Source organism: Varanus komodoensis, unplaced genomic scaffold (genome assembly GCF_004798865.1).
Source record: "Varanus komodoensis strain SLA01 unplaced genomic scaffold, ASM479886v1 scaffold4, whole genome shotgun sequence".
NCBI classification, from domain to species: Eukaryota; Metazoa; Chordata; class Lepidosauria; order Squamata; family Varanidae; genus Varanus; species Varanus komodoensis.
The window spans coordinates 11415285-11435615 of record NW_025335941.1 but is presented as its reverse complement, the minus strand read 5'-3'; the positions used below and the strand labels follow the sequence as shown (position 1 = coordinate 11435615).

At 41.0% G+C, this 20331-nt stretch overlaps 1 protein-coding gene across 1 annotated transcript in view; it reads left to right on the top strand.

Annotated features, from left to right (window-relative positions):
* Window positions 1-19762, top strand: part of BACE2 (beta-secretase 2) — a 55014-nt gene extending 35252 nt beyond the window's left edge. The window contains exons 5-9 of the mRNA XM_044442316.1: window positions 1384-1518; window positions 3875-3976; window positions 7828-7977; window positions 9495-9663; window positions 10769-19762. Of these exons, the coding sequence (XP_044298251.1) occupies window positions 1384-1518; window positions 3875-3976; window positions 7828-7977; window positions 9495-9663; window positions 10769-11019 (807 nt within the window). The 3' untranslated portion in view covers window positions 11020-19762. The remainder of the gene's footprint in view (window positions 1-1383; window positions 1519-3874; window positions 3977-7827; window positions 7978-9494; window positions 9664-10768) is intronic.
* The last annotated feature ends 569 nt before the right edge of the window (window positions 19763-20331 follow it).

The window sequence follows — 20331 nt, the reverse complement described above, 5'->3', positions numbered from 1 at the left end:
TGAATAGCCTCAATAAAGATCTTAACAGCATTAGGCAAGTTTTGGAGTACTTTTCTGGGGAGGCAGCAAGAGGGGGATGGAAGAACTCAAACTCCACGCTTCTCATCTGTGTAATGAAGGCAGTAATCCTATGCACTCTTACTTGGGACTGCTGGACTGTGGGATTTCTTCAAAGAAATCATGCTTATTACACCTTTGGTTATTTACAACATTTATGCATTGCTCTACCTCTAAATAGATTCCAGAACAGTGGGGAAAAAAAGATAAAGCAGGGAAGAGAATGAAAGAATGTGTTAAAAAGAGGATTTTCTATAAAATTGTGGCTGGCCAGTCAAGGAAGCCTTCTTGGGGGGGAAAAGAGGTTTTAGGAGACACAACACAATGTTGGTGCCTGCCTGAACTCCTAGAAAGAAAATTCCCCAGAAAGAGAGCCACCACACTGAAGGCTGTTCCCTTGGTAGATTCCAGTCAGTTGGTAGGTCCATGTGGAACCATCAGAATATGCCATCTGATCACCTCCATGACTAGACAGGCTGGTAAGATTGTATCTTGGACCCAAGTTGTCTAGGGCTTTATTCTCTAACTACTAAAGCCTTAAACCTGGCCTAGAAGCAAATAGGCAGTCAGTGAAGTGCCTTCAGGAAAGGGATTGCAGGCTGAAAATGGCATTCTGCACAATCTCCACCTTCCAAACCAGCCTTAAGGACAGCCCTACCTCCATTCTTGAAGTTACTAGCATCTGTACCACTGTGGCCAATCTATCTCTGCCTGGGAAGAAGCCATAGAGAGAGAGTGAGATTAGTTTATTCCATAAAGCAATCTATTCCGTAATCTGGGGCAATCCTAGGGGGAGGGAGAAGTGGAGGGATTGCCAAATCCAAGGCCCTGCTGGGCTCTCAGGAGCAGAGTAAAACGTGTGATGACTGGAATAAAACAGAACTGGTTCATTTTGCAATGGGAGCAACCAGATCCAAAGTCTTTTGCTACAACTTCTGAATGATTCCCCCCCCCCCCCCCCAGCTGCCCTGCTTTGAAGCACCAATGGCTGCTGTGGGGCACAGCCTCACATTCCAAGGGTAGACCTCCCGCTCTGTCCACAGAAGGGGACTTCAGCAAAATCCCACAATCCCTGTGACACTATAGGATTGTACCCATCGCTGATACACTGGTGATTAACTGATTACTCAATTACAGTTATATATTGCAACAGATTAAATGATTTAAGATGACTGAATGTCAGACCAAACCTAATTTAATACATTAATGCCTCTTTTGTTGGTTGGTTGGTTGGTTTTGCTCAAGTACATGCATGCTGCTAACTTAAATTGCTGTGCTTTGATTGTGTGCTGTAATAACAGGCTTGTGGCCTGTGTTTCATTTCAGGTCCTGGGTGGAATCGAACCAAGCCTATACAAAGGAGAAATCTGGTACACACCTATTAAGAAAGAGTGGTATTATCAGGTTGAAGTACTCAAATTGGAGGTTGGAGGGCAGATTCTTAATTTGGACTGCAAAGAGGTATTTATAACAACAAAGCATCATTTAATATTCCTTCATTTAATCTTTAGATAATGTGTACATCATGCAGCTGGTCTAACACATTAATCAGTAAATTGGTGATAAATAGAACTATTGTACAAACCTAAATAGCTTCAGCGTTTTGAAACTGAGTGATCTTCTAAGTAGAACAGGTGATGAAATGCAATTAGTTACATGATGCTACTGACCCTGGCTTATCTAATTCCCTATGTTTTATCTATAGCTATATATCTTCACTCCTACATACCTGAACTCCAAGTATCCCTGCAAATTATTTGGACATGGACGTGCATTGGAGAAACCTGTAAACCTGCCAAACTTATCCTGGTTTTCTAAAATGAAACAACTATTGTGCAGAATGTGTCACACATTCTGTTTGTTCTATTTTAAAATCACAAAGCTTGTTTGGCTGGTTTACAAACTACACACAGATTTAGTAATAGTGGGCACAACTCAGCTGGTGTTCTCCAACGCAAGTCCATTGGAATGAGCAGAAGTTGCTCAAGAGCAAATACCATTCAACAGTTGAAGGAAAATTGCAATGTTGGTAGTAGATAGGATGTAAGATAGTTGTAAATATAGTTCATTTGTTAATCATTATTAATGTATGACAGACTCTTAGTTTGCCATTTCAAGCTTTTATTTCCCCGCTGACACCAAACCTTAATCTGTAGAAGATAAAAACGTATATGTCCTGGAGTAAGGGTACTGACCACTTTGAATGGGTTGCATTCCTTCTGAAGATGCAGGTGTATAGCCTAGCACTGCTCCTGAATGTCAGAGCACAGCAGTGGCCTAGAGTTCATCAGCTTGCCAGGGCATCTTTTCCTGGATAGGAATGGCCTAGGCACAGTATCCCTATATAGAAGCACACTTCATGCATTCTCCTAATGTGGACATGGGAAGCTGGGATGTGCCAACTAGCCTTGCCCCTGATGTGGAGCATGGCAACTATCTGGTGGTGTTTATTTTTATACTGATGTGGCTGGTCTCAGAAAATGCTCCTAGAACTGCAGGAAAGCTGCATTATTTCTACGCCTCAGTCTCCCCCAGCTGTAAAATGGGACTTTGTGTATAAGGGTAACAACACAATTCACTGTTCCCTAAAAATAGCTGGTCATCTTCCTCATTATCATAATTGCTGCTGCATCTTTAGTGGCTGGCCGTGTTCTAATTGCTTCCCTTTCAGTCTCCTCATCTGAGGAATGGGGGTACAAATCTGCTGTCTCTGAGTACATCTTTGGGCAGATCTTCTATATATTGCAAAGGTGTTAAGAGTTTAGGTGTCCCTGATCTGTTGTAATTCAGATGTAGATGTCTACATGTTTATACAGTAGTCATCCTAGTCTATATAGCTCATGGGGATACAGGAGGCAATTATAACTCTACCTCCTTAGCCATTGGTTTTGGTGGACAGTTTTATTAAGAAGGCAAGGTAGATTTTGCACACTCGGAAGTCTTGTCTGCTCTCGATCACAGTTCAGTTGGCTTTGTGTTACTGTACAATTAAGTGTTCAATCCTAAGCGTGCTGGCTGGGCAACAGTGGGAGTTGTAGGGCTTTTTTTCCCATCTCAACATACATAGGATAGCACTCTAGTTTAGTCATTTTCCAGTCAGATGGAAATAGCTTCCCTGGTGCTTTTTACAGATTTGTGCTGTCCGCTGAGACAATCTTGTAAAGCATGGGTCCTCAGACTATGGCCCGCGGGATGGATCCGGCCACCATGGCCATCCATCCGGCCCGTGCTGCCATTCGGGGAGGCAGTGGCTTGCTCGCTCGGAGATGGTGTCCGAGTGAGCAAGCTGCTGCTGCCGCCTGCCTCCTTACACACGCACTGGCCGCTGCCTCGTAGCGTGGGCAGGGATGTGGTGGCTTTCTCTCTTGGAGATGGTTTTGGACTTGCTGGAAGATCTCCAAGCGAGTGAGGGAGCCACCCCCACGCCTGCCCAACGGCACCTCACCGGCCCGCGCCTCCAGGCACCCCCACCTCACCGGCCCACGACAGCCACCAGAGCCTTTCAACTGGCCCCCTATTGAAAAAGTTTGAGGACTGCTGTTGTAAAGCATGAGGTTTATGGCAACAGGTGATAAACAGGGAAAACCACTGGGCCAGCTGGAATGGGAGCAGGGCAGGCTTTGCCACTAAAGCTCGATTCAGCTTCCTTGCAGGGGGAATCCTGAAAGCGCCTGAGCTCAGAACACTTCAGAAATGCCACTGGCCCCTTCCAGGTTGGGGTGGGGAGGAGCTGTCATGACACAAGTCATCTATGCTCTGCCCTTCCTTGGCAGTTGTTGCTATTTCCATTTGCTTTTGTTCTTCTTTCCCTGTGTAGTACAATGCAGATAAAGCCATTGTAGACAGCGGCACCACTCTCCTGCGCCTGCCAGAAAACGTCTTCAGTGCTGTTGTGCGTGCAATTACAGAAACATCTTTGGTAAGCTTATAGTTCATGAAATTTACTTTTGGGGCAGTTTGTTCCTTAATAGGAACAGCTTTTAATGGCTGCATTAGGGCAATAGTTACTCAATGTATAATTATGGGACTGAAACTAAATGTACCTCTTCCTAGGATGAGTGGAGGATTCTTAGTTGGAGAAGTGTAAATAGAAGTATAATTGCTGCTAAAACGGCATTGTTCTGCTTTGTTTCTAAGTGCAAATATGTTGAGCATCTCCAACTTTAAGGTCTTTGGTCTAAACCCTAATTGCTTTGTTGGCAACCATTCACAAAATAAGTGCTTTTTGCTAGTAATGCTGCATGTGTTTCACTGTTGGTAGTATGTATAATGTATAATTTTTATACTACAATCTTCTAGAATCTTGTAGTTAACTTATTATTTATGTATTACTCAAGTCCTACATGCTGGCTATATATGTATTTAAGAGTCATTATCAAAAGATTAAGACTCCGACCATTCCATAAATAAGGAGCAGGCCAAAAAGTTCACAGAGTTATCTCAAAATAATTTCATTTGCTGATTTGGTTTTTTAGTGTCCCATGCAGTGCACTTCATTCCAAGCTGAATGTTCTGTTCTTTGTTTTGTGACTCTTCAGCCATAAATCTTGAAATAGCAAATAGTTTGACCAGTTTTATTTATCTTTAAAGCATTGTTTGCAAAACCATGTCACTAGGTAAAGTGGTGGGTGATTCATTACCAGGAGGGAATGTTCTGGTACACTTTGAGGAGGATATGAAATGCAGTATTGCTAACAGTGGATTTTAAAGAATAACTTAAGATTCCCAACATTGAAATGTTCTGATACTGGTTCTTAAATGAGGTACATTCTCTGATTCCATAATGAATTTCTGAGGCCAGTGGCTTGTTGCTCCCGCACACATTTTGTCCCCTAAGTACATCTGTACTTAGTGTCTCCATGTACTAGGTATGTTTCCTTGTATATCACTGACCCTACCATGCCTTCTTAGCATGATTGCCATTCTTCAGCTTTTGCTCCCTCCTCCTCCTCCTCTTGGTTTCTAGGATCTAGTGTCTGAATGGGGGGCACTTGGACACTTGTCTGTAATGAGGACATAAGAAGAAGGAGGAGCGCTTACATCCATATATGCCCAGCCGCCCCCTGAGATCGGCGGGCGAGGCCCTTCTCCGGGAACCCTCCGTGAAAGAAATTAGGAGGGTGGGTACTCAGAGGAGGGCTTTCTCTGCGGTGGTGCCTAAGTTATGGAACGCGCTCCCCAGAGAGGTCCGCCTGGCGCCGTCGTTATTTGTTTTTCGGCACCAGGCGAAGACCTTTTTATTTAAGCGGCATTTTAAATGTTAATATTATTGAATTTTATACGGCCAGGGCAGCTTATTTTATATTGTATGTTTGTATTTTATTCTAATGTTTACATTTTTAATTTATGATTATAATTATTTAATTTATTGTTGTAAGCCGCCCCGAGGCTTCGGCGAATGGGGCAGCATAAAAATGTTTTAATAAATAAAATAAATAAATAAATAAATAAGAGCCATCCATGATGGATCAAACCGAGGGTCCATCTAGGGCAGCATTCTGCTTGCATCTTGGCCAGCCAGCTGCCTGGCAAGCAGAGCACAAGTGCAGCAGCATCCTCACAGCATGTTCCCCAGTGAATGGTGTACCTAGGCACACTGTCTGCAGTTCTAGAGCTAGCATACAGCCACCTGGACTAGTGGTCATGGAAAGTTCTCCATGAACAGTATGTGTGCATCTGAATTCACATGCAGGGATCACACAGTGCACAGCCTGCCATTCCAGTACTGATGAAGTTTTCTTTCTTTCCTGTTGATAATCAATTGTTTGGCACTTATACAATATGCGATAGAACTACCACCTTCACTGTGAAAGTGACACAGGATAGTGTTTTTGCAAGTGTGCAGACCAGACCAGAGCGTGGCATCTTCAGTAATGTGATAATTGGGTGAGAAGTGGCATGGGCAGTCATTCCTCACATGAGAATAGGAGCATTAAAAGCATGCCTTTATTTTCATGCCTGAAATGTTTGTGAGTTCCTAACTTTCCACACACATGAATGTGCATGCGCAGTTACTGTGGAGGGGACCTTTGTTATTCAACCAATGCAGGTTTGTTTAGTTTTGTTTTGTTAGTGGCATTCGCTAATGAGAAGTTAATAGAGGCTGTCCTTGCACAATAAAGCACACCTTAGCCACAAATAACGCAGCAGTTGAAGAAAGTGTCTTTCTCATCTTGTGTTTGTATTGGTCTGTGATACTCCTCAGAAAGTATAAATGTGGGAGAGAAGCTTAGCCTGACTTGGGTTGTTACAATGGATTATAAATTGGCAACACACTGATGGTAGTTCAATGGGGCTTGCTCTCAGATAGGTGGTATAGGGTTATACACTTGGGGAGGACCTAAAAGTACTCCTAAGAGTAGGACTGTGCTGTAAAGAACCAGAGGTAAATTAGATTTCTAAGATCTGTCTGATCATATACCAGAAGGGATGAAATGAAAGTTAAGGCTGACAGAAGACTTCATACTCACCCTTTGAAATGTGTGCCCTTTGATTTTGCAAACTGAATGTATTTAATGGTAAGGAGCAGACTTGGAAATACTCATTACTGTTGAAGGGACTCTTCCTAGTTATTATATTACTTGCAGAATGTTTCCCCTTCCAGCAACACTTGCCATTTCTTTTCCCAACAGGGTCAGAGATTCTCATGAAAGGAATCATCTGCTGCTTTTTCAGTAGTTTTGCTAATGCTCCTGCTCAAGACTGACTCTGTTCATAGGTTGCAAAAATAGGCTCTCACTCATTAAATCTCCAACCACCTTGCAGCCAAGCCATCAGTCAAATTAAAATAAGTCTCTGTACATGAGAGGCTACATTAATCTTTCCCAAATGGGCAACTGTGCCATGGAAGTGTTTATGAGTGTACAAATTACACAATTTTAGTAGTGAGTTATGGAAGCCCAAAGTGAGTAAGCACTTGGAGCATTTTTTGGACAAATGAGTAACCATCTTCTCTTGCATCAAGCTCAATAGCATTTTTCCCCGGTTTGCAGGAGCTGGATTTATGCCCCACTGGCTCACCCCTATGTCATTCAGTACAGGTGCCTGCCTCCTTTTTTAAATCCTGATTAGCTGGCCCTCATGTCAACCACAAAGCCCTTTTTCTTCTTGGAATAGGTTTTCAAGAACATATATTTAAAATGCAATCCTATGTATGTTCCTGCCAAAAAAAAAAAAAAAAAAGGCCCTGTAAGACTCAATGTGTCCCTACCAGGAGGTGCTGATCTTTCTCTTTAAATGTGCAAAGGTGCACCTTTAGTGTGCTTTTAATCTTTACTAAATATTTAGTAAAAATCTTTACTAAAGAATGAGTAAACGGGAAGCAATATTTAGCACTAGATCTATATGCATGTCTTGTGAGTAGCATTGGAGGCAAGTAGAGTCATCTCAGAAAACCCTGTATTTACTCCTGTTTCCACTATGCATTGCTGCATGTAGTCCTTGGGGGCAAAAAAGGTTCCTAGTATTTATATAAATGATGTTTTTAATGTCACCTGTGGAAATGTTATGGTACACCAAAACCTGATGTATAATTGTACCCTACTGCCAAAAACAAAAAGCAAGCAGCAGAAGCAACAAGCTTGTTATCTTGGCATTCCCCTGTTCATGAGCAATGCTGGCTATAAATGTCCTAGTTGTTGAAAACAGCCCACAGCTACCATTGTACATTGTTAAATTGAAGCAGATCATCCATAGAGAGAAAAATTAATGGTGGTGGGGATATCAGAGTTGTTGAATAGTAAGGGGTGTTTTTGCTTCTTTTCCATATAGATCCAAGAATTCTCATCTGGATTTTGGAGTGGTGCACAACTTGCTTGCTGGGACAAAACTGAAAAACCTTGGACCTTCTTTCCAAAGATCTCTATCTATCTGAGAGCTGAAAATTCCAGCAGATCATTTAAAATTACAATCTTGCCACAGGTCTGAATGAGCCCTCTTGTTTTGTATTGTATTGTGCCCCTCATACAGAGAAACAATAGTTGTATTGACCCTGTGGTAGCATAGGTACTGATTGGAAGCACTGAACTCCACTGTAAATCTCAGAGGTTTTGTGTGCACTAAACCAGAATCTAACTGAGGACTGTTGCTTTACTTTCCCACATTTAGGCAGCACAGTAGCCCTATTCACATGACATAACCATGGTGACTGAATGCATGTGGGTGGTTGGGACAGAGCCATAGCAGCAGGCCTCACCCCCACTAGACATACGATCAGTTTCATGTCTGCATGGAAGAGACGTCTCCTAATCATACAGTCCTACATTTAGCTCATGGTTTGTGAATGAAATTCACAAGCTCATCCATCCATCTACACCCCAGTTTTGTGTGGTTTTGTTACATGAACAGGGCAGCCTGCAAGAGTTAGGAAGCACCGAGGGTCTGTAATTGACTGTGGCAACACACACACACACACAAACACAAACAGTGGACTTGCAGTAGGCAGTAGATCTGACGTTTTGAACTTCAGCCCTCAGCGTTCCTCACAATTGGCCGGGGCTTTTGGAAGTTGAAGTCCAAAACATCTTGAGATCTACCTCCTGTCCAGCCCTGAAGTAGATGAATGTTTGGATTTTCACAGGCAAGAATGGGACCTTTGACACATCCATCTTCTAGATTGTAATACATGAATACATTGACATGTTGCTACTGTGTACACAAAACATCTGTTTAAGCCAGGGTTGGGATTCCCAGTGTTTTGGCCCATGACTTCCATCACCATGGTCTATGCTGGCCAGAACAGATGGGAGTTGTAAGCTAAAATATCTGGAGGGCAAAAAGTTACCCACCTCTGTCTTATAGTATATTAGTAATTAGACTTGGTTTCAACTTTTTTGAGTTTCATATTTTGAGAAAAACAGTGGCTGGTTCACATAGGACTGTCTTTTAGAAACCTGCATGGCTTCTGTCAGGTTTTCTATTAGTCTGCTTTTATGGCCAGACATTTTGAATGAACTGGCATTTCTGTACTGGTGATGTATTCTGTAATGGAAATTTTAGCAACCAGCTATAGCTTGCCCAGGTGAAACACTTCTGCAGAAGTTCAGTCTGGCCAGAACTCTTACAACAGACCCACATAATTCTGGTGTGACTGAATGGAGGCTGACATAGTGTATGAATCAGCCCCATGTCTCATACTGGTAGTTGACTGGGACCCAAGTAGAGTTGACCAATTTACAAGAAATTCAAAGAAGCTTATACACAGGCTAAGATCAATTCTTTGTGGGGTAGTAATGGGAATTACTAAAAATTCATCTTGCGCTAAAGAACATTAACAGAATAAAGTTTTCTGAAGCTATTATGATCTTTAACAACTTAGTACTCCCATCTTAAGAGCTATCATTTTTATGGTCAATGGAATCAGTTCCACTACTGTACTTATTTAGCTGGCTGCCTTGTGTTTCTGCTCCTTAACTGTCCATTTTCCTCCGAATAAACAGCTTTATATCCAGCCTATTGTAGAAGTTGGTCAGAATCTTGGCTGTTACCGGTTTGGCATCTCCTCCTCTTCTAATGCCCTGGTCATTGGTGCTACAATGATGGAAGGATTCTATGTCATCTTTGACAGAGCACAAAAAAAAGTGGGCTTTGCTTTAAGTACTTGTGCTGGTAAGAGACTGATTCAGAAAAGGAAACAAACTGTTTAAATTTCTGTCTTATTTTCATATATGTGTATTTTCATACAATGTTTTCAAATCTGCAAATGAGTATTTTTAACACTTTAAGTATGTGTGCTTTGCAATTTTTATGTTCAGAAACATCTTGCAATCTAGGAGGGTATGACAGGTAATGACTTGCTGCATAATGCCAATGAGCTTCATAACTGATCTGGGCTGCAATTCAAAAAACCACACAATGAGTTTTATGTGCCAAAAGAAGCTTCCTGTTCCCTGTGAAAAATTATTTTACTTTTGAAACTAAGGGGACTGGCTTATGGCTTAGATCTCTTTGTCAGTCAGTCAGTCAGTCAGTCAGTCAGTCAGTCAGTCAGTCTCTCTCTCTCTCTCTCTCTCTCTGTGTGTGTGCGCGTGCGCGCGCAAGCGCGCACCCTGCTTAAGGCACAAGAGTGTTCTGGAAAGTGAGCTACGTACCTCATGGGAACCCATTTTGCTGCTATGTTTCTAAAACCAACTCAGGAAAATAAATGCAAATCCATGAGATTACTCTTGTTAAACAAGAAGAAACATTTTGGCTTTACATTTCCAGAAAGCATGTTGGAAGAACTGAAATACAGTATTTTATTAAGGTCCCCCTTGCAGCCCAAATCAGAGTACTAGGTTTACGTAGTCCATTTCTCTGAAACTATAAAGGTAGGACAGAGGTTGGTGCATAACAGATGAATGCACATTTAGCCTGAAATGTTGATGTTGACAAACAAGAGAGTTACAGTCTTGGAATCATTCATTTTACTAGAACAGAATGTTCATTTTGCTTTTATTTTCAGAAGTGCCTTCTCCCCTCCTACATAATCTGGCTTTTATGTAGGAGTAGCCTGAGCAAATGGGAGATAAACTACAGTAGGAAATCCTGAAAAAGGTGCAGCAGGGCTTTGTTTCTAAAAACAGTTTTCTTGCTATAGGCATTTTCCTTAGCTTGAATTTAACAGATAGGTATAACATTATTTGCATGTATAAATTGTTAAAAAATGTCAACATTTTTTAAAACTTCTTTAAAAATTTGTGTCCTCTCTCCTTCTGTTTGTGATATACATTAGACATGGATGGTTCTCCAATATCTGAGATTGAAGGTCCTTTCTCAACTGCAGACATTGCAGGCACCTGTGTGCCCAGCATCTCTCTCCATGAGCCATTGCTGTGGATTGTGTCCTACACCCTAATGAGTTTCTGTGGACTTGTCCTCCTTATACTCATTGTCTTACTGCTGCTTCCACCTCGCTGCCGTCATCACTATACTGATGAGGTTGTCAATGATGAATCATCTTTAGTGCAGCATCGATGGAAATGAAGAACTCGATCAAAGCGCAAGGAATCCTGTACACTGCTTAGCAGAATTTAAGGGTGGCCTATTCCAACCAAAGGTGGAAGTCCAAGCATCTCTCCTCATAAACATAAGCACCAAGTTTTGCCACAGAGGGCTTCAGTGCTGCTGTAGCGTAATTTTAATCTTTATTTTCTAACACTGACTTTTGAACCAAATATGTATAAAGCCACTACAAGTGCTACTCTACAATTTCTAGTTGACAATCCTACCGCTTAGCCAATTATTATCTTGTTTAAAATGGTAAAACTTATTCTATAATTTCACAAGATTGCCTTCTCCACCCTCCATCAGAAACATGCAAACCACAATTGTGGTTTTGGTAAGTCACTAGACAAACTGAATATCAGGGTGGGGTGATGAATCAAAATCGTTATCGATCTTTTTTTAAATTAGTATTGACATTAAGGGAGAGTGGGGATTTTTTTTTTTTTTGTGAACCACATCTATGTTAGTGGTTGGTGGAAAGGGAGGTTAGTCATTTGTGCAGAAGGAAGCAAGGCAGAGTAAAGAGTCTTTTCTTTTTTCTGTTCTTTTCTTCTTCTCTCTCTCTCTCTCTCTCTCTTTCTCTTTCTTACTTACTTACTTAGAAGGATATCTGTCACTTTTAATTGATCTCTCTTTTTGACTCTCAAAGAGATGAACTAGGGAAAACATTGAAACCAAAACCTATTGTACAGCCTTAATACAAAACAAGACTACCTCTGAATTTACAAGGATGCTATTCACAAGTACGATGCAGGTAGAACTGCTCATGACACCGAAGATCACTTTCCACAGGAATAGAACAGTGGCTTCACTCCTTTCACTCATCCTTTTGCCATTTTTTCACTTTAATGACATTTTAAAACACCGGACTTTATCACCCACATTAGCATCCTCTCTTTTGAATTCATGCGTAACTAATCATGGGATGAACTCTTTGAGCCTTTGAACATGCATCCAGTAAAGGGCGAGTCTTTTTAAACCTTGAGGATGTCTCTAACAAGTAGAAATTGAAATGAGTGTAAGGTGAACCTCTTCAATTAAAAGGTGGCCTATTTGGCCAAGGCCACCGTTTGGAAAGCCAATTGGCATTTCATGGACAAACAGTGAATTAGGTTGTGGCCCATTTAACTAAGATGGATCTTTTTCCTCTTAGCCTGCTACCACAGCAGTTTCAGCAGGGCACCCTTCGGACATTTATTCACACAAATGCCCTGGCCTGTGCCAGCGTCCTCCCATGATTTTATGTTGGTATGTTAAAAAGGTGATGACTTTGTTTGCACAACATTGTGGTCTACCACAGGTAACCTAGTCATTGTGCCATCTGAGCCCAGTGTGGTTTCTGTAGGGTGCTTTATTTTACATGGACAAACTACCCTACAAACCAAAGGCTTATTGTGGCATTGCTCCTGCATATAATGCATTGTTACTTCATCCAAACCCAACGGGGTGACTTCCTTGTGGGAATGGTCATGGGGCCACTCTGCTGCTTGCTTTTGCACTTTCCATCAGTGCTGAAATAACACTTTGGAAGGACCATCACTTCTTCCTGGGCCTTTATTATTATTTGGTGTCTTAAAAATGCACAGTTGGGTCACTTGCCTTGCCTGGCTTCTGAATTGGGCATTAAAAAAAAGGGCAGTCCTTGGCAAGCACACGCGTATGCTTCTCTGGAATGTATAGTCTTTCCTGGTCAATTTCCCTGATGGTTTTAGGTGACACAGCGAAGCAAGCAAGGCCCACTGCATATAGGCTAATGCACAGTTGCCTAACAGTCAATGAGAAAGCACCAACAAAGGGCAAAAAAGAGGGTGCACCAAAAGGGGGTGGTGATAATAGCACCCCCTAATGCATTCCTGTCACTTTTAAGTGCCAAACTGACAGTTCTCAAAAACTTCTACCCTCTCAACTCTTCCCCAAGTCTACATCATCTTCAGAAAGAAGATATTAGCTCCACACACACCCCTTCTACGCAACTTCTTTCCGAAGCACTTCTGCTGCAGTTACCTGGTTCACTGGCATGTATTTTGTCATGCAAAATTATACACAAATTGAATGGCTGGTAAGTAAATGGAGGGAGAATGTCTGCACTTGCACTAACTGCTCTTTCCTTTCCGAGCAGATGCGGGAAAGGGTTGAAAAGAAGGCAGACAGTGTGAAGCATCATTCGGCACTTAAAAACAGCAGGATCACTTTGCCAGGGAGTGATATTGTCACAATCTCCTTTTGGTGCACCACTGTTTTTTGTGTTTCATTGGTGCTTTTCTGCTTCCGCTAGGCAACTATATGCAACGGAATGAACAAAAAGGGGTGGCAGTCAGATCAAAGAAAGGGAAGCAAGTTCTTCCACAGAGGACATGGGGCAACATGCTGGAGTTGCCTGGAGGTCTGAGGAACAAAGAGGAGAACAAATCACAGTATCAAATGATCTCTTGAGTATAAGATGGGTGGTCCATGGGGTGGCTTAATGCGACGTGCAAACCTGCCCTTTCTGTGCTGAGTTCCTTAGTATAACAGCATCAGTTGGCCTGCCCACAAGCCATTTAGGGCAGGTTGGCTTTTTTATTCACTATTGCCCCAAAACTGAATGACTGGAGTTCAAATTGTCAAAAGCACTGAAAATGAATTGAGACCAATACTCCTAAGTTGTCTTATTAACTAGAAACCTTTCCAAACAAGAGATTAGATTAGGGAAATGGGCCTAACCCTTCAATATTAATTTCCCTCTATGTAACCCAGTTTTACAATAATAGGAAACTTACTAGAACATTGTTCCTGGGTTACTTACTGCAACATCTGGTCTCTAGTAAGAGGAATCCAGTTGCTAGTTGAGCATCAGGAGAAACTTCCTGACCGTTAGAGCAGTATCACAGTGAAACCAATTCCCTAAGGAGATTGTGGGCTTCCCCATGCAGGAGGTATTCAAGATGCAGCTGTTACGGATGCTTTAACATGAACTCCTGCACTGATGGCCTTACTGGCCTCTTCCAGCCCTAATAGGATTCTGTAACTGAGAGTGCTAGGTTTGGACATCACAACTAACAATGCAGGAATGGGACATGGTTGGGTTGTTGAGCAAAGCAGCAGCAGCACTGCATAGGAGGCAGAGTGCTTGTCCTATAACCCCTGATCTGTCATTATGTATGAAGCAGGTCAAAGAAAGTGCACCCAGATTCACTGATCGTTGTTCTTTTAAGAGATACGATTAAAAATCCCTTTGTTATATAGACAGTAGTAGTGGGATGGTATACAAAAATCTTAAATAGTGTCCTTCCATCAAATGAACAGATGGAGCTGAATTGAATTTCCTCTTCCCCCTGTAGCTTCCTGTTCCCCAAATCTATACCAGATGATTAAAGACCGCCCTCCCCACACACACACACACACACACACACACACACACACACACACACACAGCACATGTGAAGAGGCTTGGTGGGGATGTGGGAGGAGAGGAAAGAAAGGAAACTGGGATTGTGGAAGGGAAAGTTAATGCCAGGAAATTGTGCTTTTCAGAATAATACCATTTTCAATAAGACCCATCTTGTTTTTTCCTAAAAGAAAAGATTTTTACACACATCTCTACATCATAGGGCAAGCAACCAACCAACTAAAGAAGAAATAACATCCTTGGAGCATGTATACTAGTTGCACTGATAATAAAGAAAAACTTGCACTGGCAGATTGCTTGAGCATTGTTCTCAGTTTAAATTTAAATGACAATTAAACTTACCCCTAGCTTTGCTCTCCAAGGTATTTCACATCAGTGCCTATTAACTCTTTCATTTGTAATAACAAGGGTTAGGGCAATATAAATACAAATACTTGAAATACATAAGCAATAATCCAGTAAATAAGAAAAAGCAACGTAGTGTGAGGTGGGCGTTCTGATTAGATTCACTTGCCACTAAACGCTGACTAATGAAGGCAACACTGCTGCATTCTTGTAGCACAACTTAAAGCCATCCTTCTAAATTGAGATGTGCAGTGGCAGATAGTCAGGCAGTTTATTGCTCTGCTGCTCAGGTAACAGGAACAGCAAGAGCAGCCCTAACAAAGCTCTATTTTGGACCTGAAACACATTAAGGAAATGCACTGTGAAAGGTGCAGCACCTCTCCGTCTTGCACATCATCCCTTCAGACATGTTTTCCTGTTGTAAAAGTTATTTGAAGAAACCTGTAGCTAAATTGAAAGAGGCTGCTGTGTAAAAATTTGAAGGAAGGTTTGTTGATTAGCTAGAGCATTGTTTTCTTCAATGAACTCTCTTAAAATTGGACTCCATGGGAAAGCACTCTTAATTTTTGACCACCCAGGTTTTATTCATATTATTTTATAGTTGCTTTCTTTTTGCATAAAGATGTTATCAATGAAAATATGGGACATTTTTATTTTAAAGCATAAGATTACATCCCAGACAAAATGCATGCGTGGTGGTTCCACACAGTTAAGTCTGGTGATGGACTGTACCAATTTTGACTGTGGGTGGGGTTACAAAATACACAAGTGCTCATTTTGTTACAAGTACATCATGCTAGGATAAAACTTTCTCCCAGACATTCTAGTTTTGGATGTGTGTGTTCATGCAAAGAGGTTTTGAAGTAGGGTAGCGTTCAAACATCTGATCTCTCCACCTGCAGTCTGAAATGATTCCTCCCAGCAACATGTAGGTCTCATGAGGCTGCTGAAAAGGCTATTGAAAGAAACTATATGGTTGTCCTTTTTGATTGGCATGGAAAACAGAATAAATGCAGTACCCTTTAACATTGTTATTTATGATATATACTGACCTGAGCCTCAGTGCAGATCAATTTCTGTTAGCACCTTTGTGCAACAGATATTTAATTTCCCTTAATGAATGAAATACAACCCTCCACTCCATTTTGCCTTTCAGTGTTCTCTGAGTTAATGGGCACTAAATCAATATCCACCAAAATATTCCTATTCCCCAATGTCTTTTGCTCTGTAAGAATGCTAACTTGAGCAGCAGTTCATCCATCTCAGTTAAATCTCAAGATGGTATTTCTTAGTGAAATGAAGACATTTTATTACTTGCATGGTTGTAAACTAGAACATTTTTGCACTGCTTTATTTATTGCCTGTATGCCTATTTCCTTATGTTTCAGTATTCCAGGCATAATCTATAATGATTACCCTAGTGACTTATTTCTAAAATATTAGATCTAATTAAAAGTTTATTATCTAAGGATGGTGAAATCCTTGTGTCCAGGACACATTTGACACATTTAATGTCAATCCAGACACATTTTGCACATGAGACCAAACTGAATTGCAAAATAAGCTAATTAAAGTCCACAAAACTTTTTGTACTCTCCCACATCCCAGTGTTATATTTAGGAGTTGGTAAATTAATGCCATCTTACATTTACATTTCACATAAACATGGACTGTACACACAGAGGGTTTCCTTGGGTATGAAATGTTAACTAAATTCTGATTTCATTATATTCCAGTTTCACACATCATCATTCAAAACACTGAATATATTTATCATCATAGCGTTGAACATACAAGAATTGTCCTCTGAAAGATGATAAAAGGAAAGTGTGTGCAGATTTATCAGGTGGTGAACCTTTGGTATAAATATTCATGTGGCAAAATGTAAACTGAATCCTGAGAAACTAACTGCCCTCATTCAAGTCCATTTAATATAAATCTGGCCATCTAGAGTCATGTCCCCATTTGAATCCCCATCTAAACTTCCAGGAATATAATCTGCTTCCTAAAAGTGGGACAAGATAGGTAGCACCTGCATGATGGTCCCCTAATTCTTCAAAGGCACAGTTTTATGAACGTTTAGATAGAAAAATGTCTTGTAGCTCCTAGAATCCCTTAAAGAATGCTTGGGGTTATAGGATTTTTTTTCTGCCTAAATATGCATAGAATTGAACTGTAAATATTTGGATATACCAGAAGACAAAAATATGTGCTGGTTACCATTGCTAGGATTGAGGAGGTATAGCTATTGATTCCTGTTGGGATTTATTGTATCATTAGTTTTCATTATGCTAGAATATCTTTTTATGCAGTGCAGATAGCTGGCTAACTGCAAGTTATGGACTCATATTTTCTCGAGGCTTTCTGTTATATTAAAATGTTCCAAGGAAGAAAAAAAACTCTTTCAAAATGGAAAATAACCACAGCCTTCAATATTCTTTAGCTATCATTGGGTTTCAAGTTTATCTTTCATCGATAGGAATGCACTGTGGCTTTCCCATTTTACAACCACATTTAAACTTATCCAAGTCTTTAAGTTCTTAGGAAGTTTATATACAATTAAGCGTGCATTCTGGGAAAGTCTTCTTAACGTCAATAATACTTTCACATATTTACCAACAAGAAGCTATTTGACTTAAGAGGATTGTACAAAACCAGCAGAAGCCAAACATTTAAGCAGTTTCTTCTATGCAAATATCACAAACTCATTTCTTTTTCAGCAGGAACCCATGGGAAATGTTCCTTCACTTCAGGAGTGTTGAAACTCACAACCATGGACCAAATCCACCTGGGGTCTCAATCCGGCCTACTGGGCTTTCCCAGGTGACCTCCCTTCCCTCAATTACGTATCATTTTGGCGAATTCTTGTTTTTGTTTTCCCATTCTAAAAGGTCCAAATACTTCTCGTTAGGATTAGGACCTGGCAACAAGAGCTTTGACCTATAATATGCCAGAAGTTTTGTTCTTCCCATTTTGCTATTGTTCCCACACACAACTGGAATTTGACCCCCAAGGGCTTTTTTGAAACCAAATTTGGTTCTTCAGTTGAAAGAGTTTTAACACCCCTGCCTTACTGGTATGTTGAAATTGTGCATGATTATCAATTTGATAGGATATATGCTAAATGAGGGGAGGGGGGTTGAATGGTTGAAATCTCTCACATGTTAAAAATAATAAATCCTGGAGCATTTTGTTGCACGAAGCAGTGTTCAACAGGAACAGATGCATCATATAGGCTTGCTGTTCTCTCTCCATAGTGTCAGATGAACTAGTCTATGCAATGTTGCCCAATACAAGCAAATAGAAAAACAGGATTATGTTGAACTGAAACAATCCAAAGAAATGATATGTATGAGAATGGGGACATCTTAGGAGACATCTGATGGCTTTGAAAGCATAAATTGTTGGAACCAAAATCACACTCCAATAAAACAAACCCAACATCATGGGGACTTGCTGTGTGCCATAGTCAGTAGTGAGAACAACATTGTTTTGTTTGCGATTAAGCCAGAGGGTGGCCTTGAAACAATTAACTACCTTGACTCTTGGTGGAGAGAAAAGAGCATGATATACTGTAAACAGAAGCGCATGTTGATATTTTGGCTTTGCCACAAAGGAAACTTGACATGTTAGGAAGGAGTAAAATTACCCAACAGCCCAGAATGTGTGTATTTTGTAACAGAATAAGGGAGTAATTGGAAAGTAAGCCCTGCCATTCAGGAAGACAAACTCTAACGGAAGCTGATATCTGTTGCTGTGATTGGCTCATGCTGATCTCTTGCAGAGAGTCCTAAGCAGAGTCTGCAGAGAACTCCCATTGTACCCACAAAGCATTCTACTTCCCCTTCCCTCAAAACAAACATTTTTTTAAAAAACCTTGAAAAAAGTCAGGTCATCAGCTTCTCTTTCCTGAACCTGCTGCTTATCAGCTGTTGGTCAGCAGGCAGAGAGGAGTTCCGGTTAGACCATGCAGAGCATGTCGGGCACCCAGACCTTTCCCCGTTGCTCCTTCTCCATTCCCAGCCACAACAGCCACTCTGTGCATAGCTACATCCTCCATGTGAGCCAGTTTGTGGTGGTGCTCAGAGCAGTTTCTTCAATGCCCAAAGGTGCCCCCTGGCCCAAAAGGGCTGGGACTCCCTGGCCTGCGCTAACTATGTAGTGAGCTGGGCTGTGTGTGCTAAGATGCCACATAACCTACACAGTGTCCTTTGCCTCAGCATATCTGCAGCCGCAGATGTTTGATGGCCGCACAGCGATAAACTGCAATAGGACCCAGTCCCGTGGCAAGCTCCTGTACATAATCGCTCACTGTGTGAAGCAACCATTACACATAAGCAATCCTAAGGGTCTATATAACAACTGTTTTGTATGAAGCAGCCCTTAGCAATTATGGAGAAGCTAGACTTGTGTAAGTTGGTAAATATCTTTATCTTTGCAAACAGCTTAAGATCTGGATAGATAAAAAGGAAAGTAAATCTATTGTTCTGGGTCTACAGAGTTGAAGGAAATTGCATCCTGGCTTTTGCTATCGGCCAGGGGGTAAACAATTGCTGGGTTGCATATTTAAGGGCAGGGAGGTTCACCTGTACTGGTTAGATGATATTGCTGAGATTTTGTAATTCAAAGAACTGGTACTTGAAGTTGTTTTCTTTCTTCTTCCCTCCCCATTCCTTTTACCTTTTGTACTATCCCTTTTAGATGGTGAGCCTGCAGGCAGGAAGTTTCTTATATTTCATTCCTGTACACCATTTGGAATATTTTGGATGCTTTCTGATAAAAATATTGAAATATAATGGAGGCCAAAATCTTGGATTAATGTATTTTATAATATGCCAGAAAAGTTGTCTGTTATTAACACATTTTTAACTGTCAGTTTCTTTTTCTGTACATTTAAGTTGCTCTGTTCTCAGATGTGCACTATATTAAAAATCTTTCTGATTTAAATTAATAAATCTAACCCCAATGTGTGCATGAGCACATCCTTAATCCCTTTGTTATTATTTCTGCCATGCCTTAAGTGTGCATGGTGCCTTGTTTAAACAGTTATGTATGCAACATTAGAAGGTTTCTGCTGTACACCATAACTTGTGGGGTAGGGATGTGTTACTGTTTGTTGCTCTAGATCAGGCAGCAACATCTGGGCCAGCCCTGAATGTATCATGGTTGTCTTTTGCCTTTGTGCATTCCTTTGCTATTCTCAAACTAGCCAGTTGTTACCTATATAGCCTAATTGCTTTTGAATACGTTGTAAGTCTGTTACATGGACTGGGTTTGCATGACACAAAAAAGTGCATTGTTATCGTGGTGACATGTAAATCTGGGCCAATTAGCACAGGGTGGTTTATCTGAGGGCAAGAAGCCATATGGGGTTGTTGTATTCATAGGGTTGTTGTAACCATGCTTGGTTGTCATGTTGTCCAAGCCCAGAGGACCAACCCGAAACCAGGAAACAGTTATTGAGCTGCTTTGCAACAGCAGCAAAACAAAACAAAACAAAGCATTGCTGTTCTTACATAACTCAGCCAGGACACTTCAATGTCAGCTGTTCCACAAAT